This window comes from Urocitellus parryii, chromosome 7 (assembly GCF_045843805.1).
Source record: "Urocitellus parryii isolate mUroPar1 chromosome 7, mUroPar1.hap1, whole genome shotgun sequence".
Lineage (NCBI taxonomy): Eukaryota > Metazoa > Chordata > Mammalia > Rodentia > Sciuridae > Urocitellus > Urocitellus parryii.
This window is the reverse complement of record NC_135537.1, coordinates 60,937,844-60,957,526: the sequence shown is the minus strand read 5'-3', so window position 1 is coordinate 60,957,526 and position 19,683 is coordinate 60,937,844. Positions and strand designations below refer to the sequence as shown.

The following is a 19,683-nucleotide window of genomic DNA, read 5'->3' as shown; positions in this document are numbered from 1 at the left end:
AGACTAATTCACCTCTGAAGAAGTTCTGGCTTGGGTGAATATTAGGAAATTTTCAACAGTTGACAGCCACAGATGGTACAATCAAGAACCCACAGCAAATAGCAGAGAGAAGATCTCCTTTTCTTCCATTACGAAACCTAGGAATCCGTCTGTCATCCTTGAGCTGCGGGGACTTGAAGAGACACTCTGGGAGCTTCTGTTGGATCTTCAGGCTCTCAGGCACTGTCACCCTGCAGCTCCCACTATTTGTAGGTAAGCCGATCAGCATTCTAGTCTCATGAACAATTGTGAAAGACCTTTCGGCAAAAGCCACCGTCAATATTCTGGTAAGTTCAGCAGAGAGGCCAGTTCAATAGGATGACCAGCTGTTCCTACGACTCACCCCTAACAAGAACCAGAAGGAGGGCATCCAAGTCCTTGGTTCTCACACTGCTCCACTTGGATGGCTAGAGGTTTCCATGAAACTGCATGTGGCAATAAAGAGCATCGGAATCTGGGAAGGTTCTCCCACAAATGAGGCAGGAGCCACCGTCATCTTCCTTGTGAGAGCGCCGGACGTGGCTGTCATGGGCAGCATGGGAAGCGAAGGATTTCCCACAGTACTTGCACTTGAAGGGCTTCTCCCCAGAATGCTGCCTAATGTGTGTGCGGAGTATGCTGGAGGCAGTGAACTTCTGCAGAGAACAGAAAGCAGAAGGAAAAAAGCCAATTTCTGTGGGCTGGTCAACTTGTTAAGAAAGGCATCAATAAATCTACCCCCAGGAACCCCCCAACCCCCACCCCTGGTAAACCAGTGCTCCCCCGCTGAGCTACAACCCCCCTAGTCCTTCTTAAATTCCATTTTGAGACAAGATCTGCAAAATTGTCCAGGCTGATTCCGAACTTGATTACAGGTAGGCACGATAGTACCCAGCTCCTTGTTGCTAATATGGATGTCATTCCATTACCTCTCCAATGAACAAATATCTTAGATTCAAGGTGGCAGCAGAAGCCTTATCAAAAAGAACTAGACTGCTTTGTCATTCTGGCTAGTTTTGAGTAGCCCTGGCTATGATCACTGGGAACTCCAGTTAAAAATGCAGATTGCAGGCTGGGGTGTAGGTCAGTAGTTGAGTGATTCCTCATATGCACAAAGGCCTGGGTTCAAACTCAAGCACCACAAAAAGATTAAAAAAAAAAACAAAAAAAAAAAAACCCCAAAACTCAAAAGCAAAATTACCAAAAAAAACCCCTCCCAAAACCCAATAAAACATTATCAATTCTACCCTAGAGAGCGTGACACCCAAAAAAAAAAAAAAAAAAAAAAAAAAAACATGACACAAGACCCAGGAGCCAGCATTTAAATAAGACATCCTTCAAGACAAACTGCATTACCAAAGGACAGGTTAGTATGGGCTAATGTCTTTGCATAAGTCAGTGCCTTATTAGTTTTCCTTTTTTAATTTAAACTTTGAGTTAACTATAGATTTATGGTCAATAGTAAATAAAAACATAGACCCTTTACCCAGTTTTCCTCAATGGTTATGTCTTACACCAAAACTAGATTATAACATCACAATCAGGATGTTGACATTGACAGAGTCAAAACATTTTCTTCCCCAGGATACCCTCCCCCCACCATAGTGTTCTTTTGTGAGCACACCAAATTCCCTTCCATTCCCACTTTCTTTTTAAACCATGTCAACCACTCATCTACTCTCTATTTCTATAACTTTGTCATTTCAAGAATGTTCTATCCATGGAATCGTATCATCGGTGACCTTCTAGGATTTGCTGAGGTTTACTGAGGTTGCTGTGCTTATCAACAGTTCCTTCCTCTTTTATTGCTGAGCAGTATTCAGCACAAGTGTGATGCACCCATCTGTTTCATCACCCTGATAGAAGCGTACTCTACCAGTGCTATCCAATGTGGCTGTGCTAGCCATGTATGGCCACTGAGTTTAAAATGTGCCAAGTGCAACCTAAGAACAGAATTTTCAATTTATTTCGTTTTTATGAATTCAAATAGCCACATAGGGCGATGGGTACCCATTGGACAGTATAGATGCTTATTATCAAAACAGAAGGAGGTTATTTTGTTATATTTTTCCTAAAGCATGAACAAATTATCTCTATTCCAGCAACCTCTCACTTCTAATCCCTCTCCATTTTTATCTTCTTTTTCTCCCCCTCCCTGTTTTTCTAACTCTATATTCTGTGTAACATAGATTAGAAGTCACCCACCATGTCTCTCTGGAAAGCTACATCAACAGCATTCCCCAAATTAAGTCTTCATACATTTAAGTAGTAATAATAGTAGAAAACATTTCAATAGTGGTTACCATATGTCAAGCATTATTAAGTGAGTTTTACACATTTAACCTAAAAACTCTGTGAAGACTATTTTCTCGCATTTTACCAATGAAGAAACTAAACAACAGAGAAGTTAATGAATTTTCACAAGGTTACAACCAAGTCCAAGTCCATCATGCTATGCTCTTTGAACCTTGGCCAAGACCATGCTCTTAAATTCTTTTTTTTGGTACTGGGGATTGAACTCAGGGGCACTGACCACTGAGCCACATCCCCAGCCCTATTTTGTATTTTATTTAGAGACAGGGTCTCACTGAGTTGTTTGGCACCTCGCTTTTGCTGAGGCTGGCTTTGAACTTGTGATCCTCCTGCCTTGGCCTCCCGAGCCACTGGGATCACAGGCGTGCACCACTGCATGCAGCCATGCTCTTAAACTCTATGTGTCTGTGATCATCAGATCTCTATAGTTATAATTTAGGGTATAGTTTATTACACATGCTCCAAATGCCAGCTTAGTTATAGGAGGTCATGTCTGACCATCTTCAGCCTCTTTAGACCATCTGGAACATATTTGTGGGATGCAAATGGGGATTGGGCTGGTTAATTGGACTAATATTTACCAAAAACACATTATAAACTAGGCTCTACACTCCCGTTCTTACCCATGGATTACCATGCAGGATGCTAGATATACCACTCAGAAGGAGGTTCCACTTACCTTTGTACAATACACACACTGGTACGGTCTGTCTCCAGAGTGAACTCGCATGTGCTTGTTCAAGCTGGAGGACTGAGAGAAACATTTCCCACATGTAGAACACTAGGTGAGAAAGAAAAACAGAGTTGAAGCCCTGTCTTCCTCTAACAAGTCTATCCTGACATTTTGTCCACCAGGGGCTGAAAGAACTCTTATGTTTATTGTGTGTGTGTGTGTGTCTATAAGCAGTGGATCGATTGTACTCCCCAAGCTGAGGGTTCATTTAAGAGGTAGAAAGACATCTGGGGTAAGCTGAAGAGTCAGGCAGTGTGGGCTTTGGTCTAGATTCTGCCCAGTTCTATTAACACTAATGCTATGACTTTAGGTATTTCATCCAGCACCTTTGGGTGTCAGAAGCTTCACATGAATCAGGTATGATGATGCATGCCTATAATCCTAGCAATGCAGGAGGCTGAGACAGGAGGACTGCAAGTATCAGGCCAGCCTCAGCAATTTAGTGAGATCCTAAGCAACTTCAGTGAGACTGTCTCAAACTAAAAAAAAATAAAGAAAAAGGGCTGGGGATGCAGCTCTGTAGTAAACTGCCCCTTGGTTAAATCCCCAGTACCAAAAAAAGAAGTAGCTGTGTGACCAAGTCAGTAAACTTTGAATCTTTGTTTCCTGTTCTTCCTCATGAGCAAAATACCTATCTGCCTTCCTCATGAGTGAACACACAGGCACTGTGTGATTAATTCTAGTATTTATGCAGTACTTATTAGGTGCCTAACACTCTGCTAGAAGTAACAGGCTAAAAATCTGGTAGGGGTGTCGGGGAATATATAAACTGTAATGGCAATGCAGGGAGACAGGTGATCTCAGGCATGTAATACCTACAAAAAAGGCTAGTTTGGGGGGGTCAAAAGACATACACACTTCAGTTACACACTGTGAAAAAATTACTAAAGGCACAGCCACCAAAAGGTTGCCAGGGGGTTGGGGATGTACTGTACAAGGGCCTGGGTTCCATCCCCAGCACCACAAAGAAATATGAAAAACGGAAAGACAAAAACAACAAATGTTTGAGTAGATATGCTTACTCTGATTTTAACATTACACAATGTCAACACACACACACAAATCACATAATTCTCCCATACAAATGGACAACTTTTATGTATCAATTTAACAGATCAATGAATAAAAACAAAATTCTCTATCTAGCCAAAATTTTAATTTAATATGAAAATAAAATATCCTTAGACACAGAAAAAAATCTCAACATGTAAACGGGGAATGGCAGCACACACCTGTAATCCTAGTTGTTCAGGGGGCTGAGGCAGAGGATTGCAAGTTCAAAACTAGCCTCAGCAACTTAGTGAGGCCCTAAGCAACTCCCTGAGACCCTGTTTCTAAATAAAATATTAAAAAGGGGTGGGGATATGGCTTAATGGTTAAGCATTCCCCTGAGCTACTCCTCAGCCCCAGCTTGGCTAATTTCACCATGTATTCTTTTTTTTTTTTTTTTTTTTTAACAATTTTTAAAAAATATCTTTATTTTATTTATTTTTACATGGTGCTGAGGATCAAACCCAGGGCCTCACGTGTGCTAGGCGAGCGCTCTACCGCTGAGCCACAATCCCAGCCCCTCACCAGGTATTCTTATAAGCAATTATTTGGTGGGGACTATGGTGCAACCCAAAATCCCAGGGATAACAGGAAGATCTCAAATTCAAGGCCATCTGGTTAACTTAGTGGGGCTGTGTAAGGGCTGGAGATACAGCTTAGTGGTAAAGCACCCCTGGTACAATCCTAATTACCAAAGCCCCCCCCCCCCCAAAAAAAAAAACCTGACAAATCACAGGCAAATAGAAATAATATATTTTAAAAATCTAAACTTTATTATTAATAATGAGGATGCAAACTGAAGCCCTTTCCCATCTATCAAAAAAGGATAGTTTTATTGGCAGGAGAGCAGTCGCTGCTTACTACATAAGCCCAGGTGGGTGGACCATAAATGGATACCTTCTCTGGGAAGCAATTTGGCACCCAACCTAAGGTGTATATCTGTCTACCTCCTTTAGAGAACTCCCTGCCAGGCAGTGCCCTTCCAATCAGCCCCCAGGAGGCCCTCCACTGCTGCCCAGGAGTGTAGGGATGTGAAAGCAGAGTGCAATGACAGGGCCCGCAGCTCATTCACCCTTCCCCACCCCACTCACCTTGTGAGGCCGGTGCTTCTCATGAACGTGAAGGATGTGGATTCGCAGGCGGTCCCGCTTCTCAAAAGATCGATTGCAGAAGGAACAGGGAAATTTCCTATCACCCTTGTCCACACAGGGGGTATACTTGAGGTGCTTATCTCTGTAGTATTTGTAGGTAAACACTTTCCCACATCTTTCGCATCTGTAACCTTCTTCAGATTCTGTCAAACACAAGGATAAGTGCCAGTGGGTTTGTTGGCCACTTAGCCCTTCCTATTCCTCCAAAGGATTTTAAAACTGTAATCAGATGTTTTCACCCTTACTCTATGTGTGAATATTCAAGATCTGGAGTCTCCCCACAAAGTCAAAATAATAATGTAATAAACTCTCTTACCAAGCACAGTGGTGCATACGATAATCCCACTGGCTCAGGAGGCTGAGGTAGGAGGATCATCAGTTCAAATCCAGCCTCAGTAACTTATCAAGGCCCTGAGCAACTTAGTGAGACCTTGTCTCTAAATAAAAAATAAAAAGGGCTGAGGATATGGCTCAGTGATCAAGAATCCCTGAGTTCAATCCCTGGTACCCCCCCCAAAAAAAGTATAATAAACTCTCATGTGCCTGACACCAATTTGACAATGACTAACTTATAGCTAATTTTAGTTTTGTTTGTGTCATTTCTCTCCATAATGATTAGAGTTCTAATACATCATTTGGTTCATAAATAACTCAAACTGTTATTTTTAGAAGGTAAAGACTTTTAAGAAGTTCAATCATAGTTGTGGTGGTGTATGCCTGTAATTCTAGTGACTCAGGAGGTTGAGGTAGGAGGATCACAAGTTTAAGGCTAGCCTCAGCAATTTAGCGAGGCCCTAACTAACTTAGCGAGACTTTGTCTCAAAATAAAAAGGGCTGGGGATGTGGCTCAGTGGTTAAGTGTCTCTGGATTCAATCCCCAGTATCAAAAAAACAAAACAAAACAAAAAACCATAATGCCATTGTCATACCTAAAAGAAAAAAAAATCAACTTATTCCTTAGAAATACACATATGTTATTTACAGTTTGACTAACTTAGGATTCAAAGTCTACACAGTCTATACGACAGCATGGTTATATGTTTCTTAAATGTCTTCATCTGCAGATCTCTTTCTCTTTGCTTCCCTGAAACATTTTAGTTGAAGAAATCCTCCCTCCAGCCTAATTTAAGAGTGGTTCATTCAATTCTGCTGCTCCTTCTTTCCTGGCCTTGTCACAAGGTAATATCTGGAGGCATGTGTAGTGCCTAAGGCATTCTGAACAGCCATTACCCACTGCTGGCTTTCCCAGGCTCTTCCCTCTTTATTTTATAACTCATTTGCCTGAACTTTTCAGGGAAACTCCAGATCTAGAATATTCACACAGAGTAGGGTGAAAACATCTTACCTTCCTGAATACAGAATGACTGTGATGTGTGATTGGATTCTAACCATGTGATACCAAGTTACCATGTGGCAGGCAAATCTGAGAAAGGTAAATCTGTTTTTGTTAGTGGAGGAGAGGCAGGGTGGGGAGGAGAGAGGTTAGAGCAAAGGAAGTCTGAGGTCCTGAGGTTCTATGTGTTGGGGGCAGGGGACAGAACAGGGGCCACCTACAAAAATACCCCCTGCTGAGGACACTCTGAAATCTGGAGGATAAAGTGGCTTTGACTATGAAATGCACCATGGAGACCTCATTGTCTGCTCCCAAGGAGGGAGAAGAGCCTACAGTGAGACTATGCAAGAATCTGCAGATAGAAATCATTTAACATCAGGACAGCAGGGAAGCTGTCCACCAGGGGCTTTGTTATTTGGCAACTACGTCCCAGGCATGGTCAACACCAGGTGACTAAGGAAATAAACCATTCATTAAGTAAATAACCAGGAAGGCCACAGCCAACCCAGGAAGAACCTTCATCCTGCCTGTCACTTTCACGGAGGAGCTTAGTATTCTCAGAATCCCCCTGCTGAAGGGGATATCTCAACTCTGGGCTAGAATTTTCACTGCTCAGAAATACCTGCCTTTCCTGGAGTAAATGAGAGGTTCTTCAAACTAGGTCTGGTCAGTGATTCTACAAATCAAAACATTTTACAAAGAACACCAAAATTAAAAAAAAAAAAAAAAAGGGTCTAATACTGATTTTGCATAAGAATAACTAGCTAGGAAGAAATAAAACAGTGATCCTCACTGAGCTTCAGTTAACTCCATTTCCTGATCAGTTCTTTGGAACTGTACCTTAACCTGATTTTATTGTGTTTCTTTCCTTTTTCTTCCTCCTAATGCAATCAACCATTCCATTTAAGCCAAGGGGTTTCCCAACACTGATATTGATACTTTCTGCCCAAACAGTTTATATTGTTTAGTAATGATTAAGAGTTGTCTTCAAGATGGTAGATTTCATGTTACGTGTTCTCACCATAACAAAAAAGTTTTTTTTCATGCCCCACACCTCCACCAACACACACACACACACACACACACACACACACACACACACACTCAAATAACTTACCCACATAGGGTCCTGACCCTTCCCTCCCCACTCAAGACAAGTCCTCACCAAAAAGCCTTTGAGACAGACAGACAGACAGACAGACAGACAGACACACACACACACACACACACTTCTTTTGACAGAGTACCACAGAGGAATCTTTGGGGGTTTTTTTGTGCTAGGGATTGAACTCAGGGGGGCACTTGACCACTGAGCTACATCCCAGCTCATTTTCTTTTATTTTCAGACAGGGTTCCACTAAATTGCAAGGCTGGCCTCAAACTTGGGATCCTCCTGCCTCAGCCTCCCCAGTTGAGTCATTGGGATTACAGGTGTGCACCTCTAATCTTTCTTTCTTATGTCAAAATAAATTAATATTGGGCTGGGGTGGTAGCTCACAGGTAGATCACTTGCCTGGCATGGGAGAGGACCTGGGTTCAAAATCATATTAATGGAAAACATCTACAATGAATTCATCTACAAGTCTTCCCAACAAATTAAGTTGTTTAAAAAGTTCCCTTCCAAACAATGTTCAATTACAGGTCATCTAATAATGCTGTAAACATCCAGTTTGGTTCAGAACTGGAACACGGGTCACCCACTGTATGTTATTTTTTTCCTCCACCATAAGTCTTTACCCTATTGCTTGTTATAATTGTGACCTCCACAACTGCATACTGCTATGGTAACAATATATTATGGTTTACCTAATGACAATTCTACTGTTCAGCAATTAGGCTGTCTTCATTTCTCATTAATATGGATGATGCTATAGTTAAAATCCTCAAGGACAAAGCTTTTTTTCCTTTTGACAATTTATTCGTTTTTTTTTTTTTTGGGGGGGGGAGGGTTACCAGGGATTGAACCCAGGGGCACACTATCACTGAGCTACATCCCCAGCCCTTTTTATTTTGAGACAGGATCTTGCTAAGTTGCTTAGGTTCTCTCTAAGTTGCGGAGGCTGGCTTTGAACTTGCCAGCCTTAGCCCCCAAAGCTGCTGTGATTACAGGTGTGTACCACCATTCCCAGCTAATAGTTCAGTTTAAAAAAAATAATTTCTCAAAAGGATGATGATTATATTTTGTAAGTTGATTAGCATTCTTCTCTTTTCTTCTTTTTCCTCCATGGCACTAGGGATTGAACCCAGGGCCTCACACATGGTATGCAAGCATTCAACCTCTGAGCTACATTACATCCCCAACCTATTTTAAAAATTTATATTTTTTTATTTTGACACAGGGTCTTGCTAACTTTCAATCCTTCTGCCTCAGCCTCCCGAGTATCTGGGATTATAGGCCAGTGCCAAGGCATCCAGCAAATCACATGTTCTTTAGTCTGTGATTTAGTACATTTATTATACCATAATGACATTATATTATTATATTATGATACTGTATGATTACACATAATAATCTAATTAGTCTTGTGCCACATAGTAGATTAGTAGTTCCCAAACATTTGTATGTGTAAGGAAAAACACAAAATCAATTAAAAATGCAAATTCCACACCTAGGATGTAGGCCAATAGTAGAGCACTTGGTTCCTGTAAGAATCTGGGTTCTGATCCCCAGCCTAGGATGAGGGTGGGAAACGGATTTCAGAGGCTCACTCACAGTGTTGGTGGTCCCCAACTTCTTGCTAGTCTAATGGGATTCAAGGACCATCAGCAGCAGCAGCAGCATCCCCATAGAAATACAGAGTTTTGGGATAGGGATACAGGGTAGAGTGCTTACCAGCCATGTGCCAGGCCCTGGGTTCCCAATCCCCAGCACTACAAAACACACACACACATACATAAACACATATGTGTAGTGGGCTCCAACCCTGAATGAGAACTGACAAATTTACAAGATCCCCAGGTGGTTCAAGTTTGAAAACTAAAGCCTAGCTCAATGTTTCTCCAACTTGCCTGCGACACACAATAAATACATTTCATACTTGACAACAACATGGATGTATCCCTTTGAAACAAAAACTTCACAACACAACACTTATTTCTCAAGTGATTCCCATCAATATTTTCTCTTCTAATTTGCTCCTATTCTTTTTTTTTTTTTTCCTTTAATGCTGGTCTTGATCACTAAATTGATTTCCTACCCCGCTAAGGTACTGCAACCCACCATTTAAAAAACACTGCTCTAAGCACTTTTTCTTTATCAGCATTGTTATCAGGGCAGAGATTAAACCCGACTCACCTAAGGCAAAAGTGGCATCCATTTACTTCACTTTTTTTTTTTTTTTTTTTATTCTCAGGAAGGGGAGAAAGGGTGGGGGAAAAAAGATGCCCTGGGAGTGGAAGTAGCTTGGAAAAGAAACAATTTCTTTCAGCTGAGCGATGACCCCCTTAGAGACACCTGCAATTTAGCCTCATGCATCGCACCTGGGATGGAGAAGCTCTGCAAAGAAGGTTTAGGAAAAGAGCCCAGTTCTTCCACCAGAAGGTCCAGATGGGTGCTCACCTTCAGAAGGATTAGATTGCGACTTGCCCTGCTCAGTGACCTGAAGGCTCACAGGAATATCCAGAAATTTCTCATAGCAGTCTCCATACCACACAAGGAGCTCTTGGTTCTGGTAGATCTCCTTGCAGCTCTCATAAAATATCTGCCCTTGACACTGTATGACAACCAGGTTCTGCTCCTTCGGAAATCGGGCACAGTTGACATAGGTCATCCAATTCCCTGTACCTTTTCCATCTATAAAGTGGCTCAAATTACCACCTTCAAAGACCTAAATGAAATAAGACATGAAGTTTGGATTTGTACTTTTTTTCTTTTTTTGCATAATCTATAAAATAAATGTAGTAAAAATTAATAATCAGGCCTAGGGGCATAGCTCAGTGGTAGAACACTTCCTCATGTGTATGAGGCCCTATGTTCAATCTCCAGTGCTACAAAGAACTGTGTTTATTACATGTATATAGTTTTCTAAGCAAACAAAAAAACATCAAAGGCTGGGCATAGCAATATGAGCTTGTAGTCCCAGCTATCCGGGAGGCTAAGGCAGAAGGATCACTGGAGTTCAAGAGTTCAAGGCCAGCCTGAGTATCATAACAAGAACCGATCTCAGTAGATTTAACAATAATCCAAATCTTACACTCGAGTCTACCAAATATACTTCTGTAAATCAGGGTTGGGTTTTGTTTTTGTGGTTCTAGGGACAATATCCAGGACCTTACACGTGATAGCAAGCACTCTATTACTGAGCTACATTCACATCCCTTTTTATTTTGAGATAAATTCTCACTCAGTTGCCCAGGTTGGCCTCAAACCTGTGATTCTCCTACCTTGGCCTCCCAATAAACTGGGATTACAGGTGTGAACCACCATGCCTAGCTACTTCAGATTTCTGTATCATTAAAAGAAATATATAAATCTGTGTAAGCCTAAGTAAATTTATTAGCTTAAGGACATTTCCATAGGGGACATAATTTTAAAAGATCCATACTTTCATTCTTCCTTCTTTTTCTTTCTCTTTTTTCCCCCCAGTATTTGGGATCCAACCCAATTGAATCCCCAACACTCTTATCTGTGCTAGGCAAGTACTCTACTACTGACTAATCTAACTCCTAATCCTATCACTTTTGTTTTTGTTTTGGGTACTGACGATTGAACCCAAGGCACTTTACCACTGAGCTACATCCCCAGCCCTTTTTATTTATTCATTTTAAAAATATTTTTTAGCTGTTAATGGACCTTTATTTTATTTATTTACATGTGGTGCTGGGAATCAAACCAAGTGCCTCACACATGCTAAGCAAGTACTCTACCACTGAGCCACCACCCTAGCCCCCAGCCCTTTTTATTTTTTGAGATACAATCTCAAAATAAGTTGTCAAGGCTGGTCTTGAACTTTTGATTGTCCTGCCTCAGCCTCCGAGAGTCACTGGGATCCTATGCATATGCCACCACACCCAGTCCTATGGCTTTGTTGATTCCCAAATTTTGTAAGCGTATGTTAATTTCATGAAAAGGGAAGGTAAACATTTAACCCCACCACTTAAAAACAGATTAATTTCTATCTAGTTTTCAACAATATGGATGGAGCCGTAATTTAATTCTTTTTCCACTGCTAGCACAGCAAGTTCACTTTTTTTTTTTTTTTTTAGTGGAACATGGACACAATACCTTTGTTTTACTAATTTACTTATTTTATGTGGTGATGAGGATCGAAACCCAGTGCCTCACATGTGCCAGGCAAGCCCGAGCCCCACCCCCAGCCCCATGAAAGTGTTTAACATTTTAAGATACCTAGTAGTTCTTATAAATGGTTTTCTCCTGCATATTAATAAAGTGCAGTGTCACCAGCATGCCCCCTATACTGTCACTAGCTTGAAGAGTATCAATTCATAAACCCTCTGCTAATTTTATAGGTAAACAATATCAATGTCTAAAATCCATTTTTATTGCCTTCAGCATAATTTAAGCACCCTACAACATTTAAAGCATTGAGTCTTTCTACAAATATAACAGAACATATTAATTCTTTAAATAAAAATTTACATGTATATTCAATGGCTAATCTTCACAGATTAAAATGATCTGGGACACCAAGCAATTCATGCAGAGATGCCTCTGATGAAGTGAGCAGCTGCTGTCCCTTCTCTATGACTCTTGCAGAGGCAAAGGACAAGGTTTCTCCTCTCTCTCTCCCCACTTGAAGCAGACACACCAGAAGATATTTACCTCCCACATCCGAGAATTGTCTCCGTGGGTCTTGAGTTCACTGGCATTGACCACTTTACCTTCAAAGGGCCCAAACCTGATTCCTTTGGCAATAAAGCTACTGCAGAACACACCAAAATGTGGAATTTCACCAAACATCATCTGCATGATGCAGAGACCTAGGAGAAACCCAAGGCAGGAAAAAATGAATAAGGAAAGTGATCCATATTAGTTGCGAGAAAGAAATCCAAGCAAGGACTGCTTCCCACCTTCTGGAAGCTGAAGTGAGTCTTTATCTGGAACTTGAGGAATATGATCAGACCCTAGGAAAAAGGGAGGGTTAAAAAATTTTTTCAATTAAAAATATATTGAAAATGCTTTTATAATTTCCCTTCTTACTTCTTAGAGGAAATCATCACTGAGTTTGATGTTTATCTATTCCTTATTATTTTTTCCTGCTTCTTTACCATGAGCTTTTCATACATAATCTCTCATCTGAGACCCAAAGCAATCCTCCATGGAAGTAATTAATTCCATTTTGCAAACTTGAGAGTCAGAGAGAATTCTTTTTTTGTGGTGCTGGGAATTGAACCCAGGACCTTGTGCATGCAAGGCAGGCGCTCTACCAACTGACCTATATCCCCAGCGTTGGAGACAATTTTCTCTCTCTCTCTCTCTCTCTCTCTCTCTCTCTCTTTCTCTCTCTCTCTCCCCTTCCTCCTCCTCCTCCTCCTCCTCCTCCTCCTTCTTCTTCTTCTTTTTTGATGCTGATGAACCTTTATTTCATTCATTTATTTATATGCAGTGCTGAGGATGGAACCCAGCCTCACACAAGCTAGGTAAGTGCTCTACCACTGAGCGCAACCCCAGCCCGGAGATAATTCTTAATTAAGGTCAAGGTAGATCGCTAGACTGGCACCAAGTATGCAGAACTTGAGACTGCAGTACAGAAACTTGCACTCCCCCAAGGCTTCTGGATGAACCATTTCTTTCCTGGTCCTCAGCTTTTACTAAAACCAACCTTAGGGATTATGCAGTTAAGTAGAGCCTCACACCCCCCACTCCGCTGACTCTCAACCTATTGGCTCCCATCCTGTTCCCATACAGTCCAACTCCTGATGATGTGAATTCCCTTTACCAGAACTGTCTGTGGGGATGAGTAAGCCGGAAATCGCATAGTGGAAGCGGGCTGGCTGTTCCAGGCTGGGAGTAACCCCATAAAGAACGAAGTGCAGGTCCTCCTTCGTGAAGTGGAAACAGGGAGGAGGTGATTTCCCTTCTGGGTCTAGCTGTTTGGGACCATCCTCAAATCTCTTGCTGGGGGACCGAGATGCTAACTGGGAGGTCTTCTGCCCCTGCGATAACAAGGAGGCCTCCTTAGGAAGCGGCGGAATTGAAGTATCAGTTCCACAACCCTGGTCACTGTCGCTGCGGCCACCAACGGGGACCAAATCTTCGTTGCTGGCACTGGAGTACTCTTGGCTACTCGGAAAGTGTGGCACCTCCCTGGGGAGGTGAGGAATTGGGTACCACAGTGACATCTTGCTGTACCAAGCCAGATCATAGAGTGGCTCCCTCTGTAGAGCCAGATCCGAGGTCAACAAGGGAGATGCCATCGGGAAGGGGAAAGGAGTCAGCCCCTGGGACGCAGACACCGCTGCCTCCAGACGCCCTAGCGGCTGGAAATCCTCCTCGGTGCTGGACAAGGCACTCCTGTAGTGCCCATAGGCAGAAAAAGGCGGGTAGTAAGCAGCCAGTTGTTGGGGGGTGCTCTGGAACCTCTCGAGTGGGTAGCACACCTTGTCTTGGAGCTCGGCTTCACCTGGCGCCCACAGAGCCATTGCGGGCAACGCTGTGCGAGTCCGCGGGAAAGCAAACGCGTCCCTGGCGGCGCTTCTTCCACCCAAGTCTACCCCAGATCGAAGTTAACAGGATAAACTTCCCAATTCGATCCCGCCAGACCTATCAAATAAAAACAAACACAAAAATCACCAAACGAAAATTGGCCGGGATCCCGCCCGACTCCAGGTTTTTGGATACTATCGTCTTGGCGTTTCCTCTCCAAACGCACCTGGACCAAGCCCTGTTGGATGCCAACACCCCTCTCTGCATTCGACCCCCGCAACCCGTTTCCGGCAAACGTGTTTAAATTTCTGTTCCCTCCTTCTTCCCTGTTCAACAAAACTCTTAAGAGGACCAGTCTGAGCCCCCGGACCTTTCCACCAGCGGAGCGGGTACCGGGAGCCTAGCGCAAAACCGTGCTAGGGCTTCAGAACAGGCGGTCTCTCCAGGCACGCTCGGGTCCCTAGCAGGGAAAGAAGAGCCAAGGGTCCGGGGTCGAACCGTGTAGACAAGAGTTCCAAGAAAGTCCAAGGAATATGTGCCGGGCTGCAAGCCCCGCGGTATAACCCGAAGCACTGGGTGTCCGGGCTGCATGCAGGGGAGCTGAGCACCAGCTTCGGCTTCCCGGGGGGTTCGCAGCCAGGCCTCTTGTTTTTCATGCCGGCGGAGTGAATCCCTCCACATCTCCCAGTTCCCTCGGAAACTCCAGTCATCCCAACCTAGGGTTTAAGGGGAACCAGGTCGCCTCTCGGGAGCCAGCGAGGTCCAGGCCCAGCCAGAGGGCAAAGAAGCCCGTCCCCGCGCTGCCTCCGGGGTCCCCGCCGGGAAAAGAACTGTGTTTTAATGGAAGGGCAGCAAGTTCACCAAGGCTGAGGAATCTGAAGCCCCTTCGGGACTGGCGGGTCTTCAGGACAAGATCAATGAGCCCAATAAAGAAGCCAACCAGGGTCGTGACTCAGAAATTAAAGAACACCGGGTCAGGAGAAGAGGTCAGCCGACACACGCATCTCCCGGTCTCCTCCCCAGCCTCCTCCCTGCCACATCCGACCCCAAGGATCTGGAACTTGGGGGTCGAAAGACATTAGGAGAAAAAGCCCCTGCGAGAACAAAAAAGACCATCCAAACCAACTGCACTAGCTAGCAGCCTGGAACACTGGGTCCCCTACCCAGGGTCACCTACCTCTGGGAATCCAACTGCCCAGGACCCAGGAGTTGGGCGTGCGCTAGGGACTAGGAGACTTCCGGCAAGCCTCTAGGGACGAGAGGGTTTAAAACAGAAGGGTGGGCGGGAGGGGCCGCCGGCACCTAGAGGGCGAGGGAAGGGATCGGGCCCACGCAGGTTCCCAGGTCCACCTTCTCCCCGCCCACCGCAGTCATTGGCCGGAACTCGAATCGCCCCAGGGTCCCCAGAGGTCGTCCACTTAACTCATCAGTCCTCCAAACCCTCCCTGGATTCTAGTGGAGAGCGCTTGCTACCCGCTTTCTGAGGCTGGCACTATTGCGGCTCCAGGCTTCTGTGAGCCCAAAGCTGGGCAAGGGTCGCTAGGAATCACCTCTGCGCTCTCACCCGCCCTGAACAGGCGTCCCCAAAGCGGGGACCCCATCCTAGATTTGCGCTCCTGTCTCTCGGTTTCGAGTTCCTAAGAGATGAACCTGATCCAGGGTGGCGTCAAACCTGCCAGGTGATCAGGTGGACCTTGGTCACCGACGCCTAGTAAGGAGATGGTCGTTTGGGGCTTTTACTCCTTAAGTGACTTTCAACCACCAAGGGCCACCCCCATCCCCCACCCCGTATCGTCTCCTATGACCTTTCTGACTAATACTTGCGACCTTGGAAGCACTGGGCTCTGAAAACCAAAGTCCAAACCCGTACCGGTGCTCAACGACCACATTTTTATTCCGCATGCCGGCCTTTGAAGAAGAAAAGGGAGAGCTTAATTCTATTCACATTCACAGATGGAAACATCTAGGGTGGGGAAACCCTGGTAAAGGTGGGTGACCTTGGCCGGTTCCTAGCCACCCCAGTCGTCCGCCGTTTCCCCTTCGCTAAAAGGAACTAGCGACTTGCCTCTGGGCGGGAAGACCCTCACCCTGGGCCCGGCTGTGGTTTGGTTGCTAAATATGGGGTCGGCCAAGGACCAAGCATCCAGTCGGCTAAGTGATGCCAGAAAGTTCCCGAAGCTGGCGGGGGAGGGCGAAGGCCGAGCGTGACCCTGGGTTCCAGCCCTGACCCTCCTCTGCAAGCTGGCGGAGTCCCCTTCTAGGTCCGGGGAACAGGACCTTGCAGCCTCCCCCTTGGCCCCGCGGTGGGGAACGTGAAGGCTGGACCTCTGAGGCCTCGAGGACAGGGACCGCTGCGTCTCCTCCCGCGCGGGGGCCGCCAGCTGCGGGCCAAACCGGATCCCTTCGTCCGCACGCTCCAGACACGGTGGCGAGGGCCCCGCGCCGCCCGCGTTCACACCCCTTTCCTACTCATAAGGATGATCCTAAATGAGAAGTGGCTTGATATTTTCCAAGCCGACATAGGAATAACATGGACCCCAGGGCTTCTTGGTCTCCCTGTTTTGAGATTTAGATCTTGGCTAATAAACGGAAGAAGAGAGGAGGACCCATGGAAACTTGTTCAGAGCTCCCAGCACCTCTGTGGGAGGATCGCTTACTTGCAAAAGCAGAATAAGTTCTTAGTTCCTTCCTTTCTGGGAGCATGCCCACCCCTGAACTTCAGACCCACTTTCTTTTTTTTAAAATTATTATTATTTTTATTTATATATTGCAACAGAATGTATTACAATTCTTATTACATATATAAACACAATTTTTCATATCTCTGGTTGTATACATAGTATATTCACACCGATTTGTGTCTTTATACATGTATTTTCTTCTTCTTTTTTAAAATATTTATTTTTTAGGTATATTTGGACACAATACCTTTCTTTATTTTACTTACTTTTATGTGGTGCTGAAGATCAAACCCAGGGCCTCGCAGGGGCTAGATTAGAGTGCTCTACCACTGAGCTACAACCCCAGCCCCTATACATGTATTTTGGATAGTAATGATCATCACATTCCACCATCATTAATTACCCCATGCCCCCTCCCTTCCCCTCCAACCCCTCTGCCCTATCTAGAGTTGTCTGTTCCTCCCATGCTCCCTCTCCCTATCCCACTATGAATCAGCCTCCTTATATCAAAGAAAACATTCGGCATTTGTTTTTTTGAAATTGGCTAACTTCACTTAGCATTATCTTTTCTAATCCCATCCATTTACCTGTAAATGCCATGATTTTATTCTATTTTACTGCTGAGTAATATTCCATTGTGAATATATGCCACTTTTTTTTTTTTTTATCCATTCATCTACTGAAGGGCATCTAGGTTGGTTCCACAGTTTAGCTATTGTGAATTGATATGGCTGTGTCCCTGTAGTATGCTGTTTTTAAATCCTTTGGGAATAGACCAAGGAGAGGGACAGCTGGGTCAAATGGTGGTTCCATTCTCAATTTTCCAAGTAATGTCCATACTGTTTTCCATATTGGCTGCACCAATTTTCTGTCTCACCAGCAATGTATGAGTGTGCCTTTTCCCCCACATCCTTGCCAACACTTATTGTTGTTTGTATGCATAATAGCTGCCATTCTGACTGGAGTAAGATGAAATCTTAGAGTGGTTTTCATCTGCATTTCTCTAATTGCTAGTGATGATAAACACAGGCCTACTGTCATTAACAGTAGCTTCTTTCAGACCTTGAGTAGAATTTAAAGACTGAGATAAAGACATACAGGTGATCTGTGGATGGTAGCTCATCCTAAGGCTTTTTTTTTTTTTTTTTTTGGGGGGGGTGCACTCAAGAGTTTTAGCTTTAAAAAGAAAAAGCAAGCGTGGGGTGTGTGTGTGTGTGTGTGTGTGTGTGTGTGTGTGTGTTTTAGTGGGGATTGAACCCAGCCCAGGGCTACTCTACCACTGTGCTACATCCCTAGCCTTTTAATTTTGAGACATGGTCTCATTGAATTGCTAAGGCTGTCCTTAAGTTTAAGACCCTCCTGCTTCAGTCTCCAGAGTGGGATTACAGGTTGTGTTGCCACAGTGCTTTGCTAAGAATTGTAGCTTTATTTTAGCAGAAGCAACATATACCTTACCTTAGAGTTTTTTTCTGCAAACAAGACTTTAGGGTATTTTAAGTATTTTTTTTAACTGTAAGACCTGCTTGTTTCAATAATTTAAAGAAACTGAAACAAAAGTGGAAATGCCTCTTTCCCTCATCCACCCCTAATGTGGCCATCCCCACTTTGGGAGGTAATCCTAATTAACAGTTTGCTTTATTCACTTTCTACTCTCATTTTTAAAAATACTGTAGTTTTTGTTTGCATTTACATATGTAGGGTTTCTAAAATACATAATGGAATTATGCTTTACACTTTTCTACAACTTTTCTTACCTAATATCTACCAGTCATCATTTCCAATATTAACTATTCCTTATAATGGCTGCATAGTATAGAATTTCATTTTATGAGTGTGCTCTCCTTTTTAAAAGTCAACCTCCTCCTGAAAGGTGTCTATAATAGTTGGAACAACTTCTGGGAGCACTGTTGTATATATTCGTGCTTCTGTGCTTTATAGAAGAAATACACACGAATGAAATTGCTTGATCAATGTGTATCAAACACTGTACATTTGAACAAATGCTTCAACCTACCTACTGCAATAATATGTACAAGTGTTCTGTTTTTTCCAGGTCCTCATCAAACTCTCAATATGGCCAATCCTTTCAAGTGAAAGTGGTATCTTATTCTAATTTGCCTTTTAACTATTTACTTTTTTCAAGACAATGTTCAGGCTGGCCTCTAATTCCTGGGCTCAATCAATCTTCCAGCCTCAGCCTCCTGAGTATCTGGGACTATAGACCCATGGCACCATGCCCAACATAGCAAACATTATTTTCAGTGCTTAACTATTCATGGACCCAGTACCAACTCAGGTACAGGGAATAATGGTGAACAAAGAAGCCTCAGCCTCCGTAACAATCTGATAAAGAAGATCAGGATGTGTGAATACTTGACCACGGTCAAAAAAAAAAAAAAAAAAAAAATTAACTACCAGCAAAGAAAGAGAAGAGCAGAATAGTTGAGAGGCCAGAGGGTTTTCTTGAGCTATGCAATCAAATCAGGAAGTTCTGTAGACATGAACTCACTGAAGATGAGAGCAGCTGGTTTCCAGGCCCCCTCACCCTGGGCGCCACACCTTGAGGCCCAGGGGTACCTGGGCTGACCCACTGAATTGAAGGTAGAGGGGATGGCTTGGGAGGGTTGGGAGGATCAGCAGAGGCCAGGTCCCCCACAGCAGACACTTGGTCAGATGGAAGTGTCTTTACATTTTTACTTGCAGTCTTCATTGAAAGCTTTGGCCTTCCAGGACTGTAGGTCCTGCATCCTGAATTCAACCAACTGTAGACCAAAAATAATTGAACTGGGCATGATATG

General features: G+C 43.8%; 1 protein-coding gene across 1 annotated transcript; it reads right to left on the bottom strand.

Annotated features, from left to right (window-relative positions):
- Positions 1–446: 446 nt before the first annotated feature.
- On the bottom strand, positions 447–14,200 carry Prdm14 (PR/SET domain 14). The gene is made up of 7 exons (XM_026397264.2): positions 13,498–14,200; positions 12,629–12,682; positions 12,381–12,538; positions 10,158–10,425; positions 5,206–5,408; positions 3,011–3,112; positions 447–674 (listed from the first exon to the last, which is right to left on the bottom strand). Exons 1-7 carry the CDS (start codon positions 14,198–14,200, stop codon positions 447–449), a joined length of 1,716 nt encoding a protein of 571 aa, XP_026253049.2.
- Positions 14,201–19,683: the final 5,483 nt, after the last annotated feature.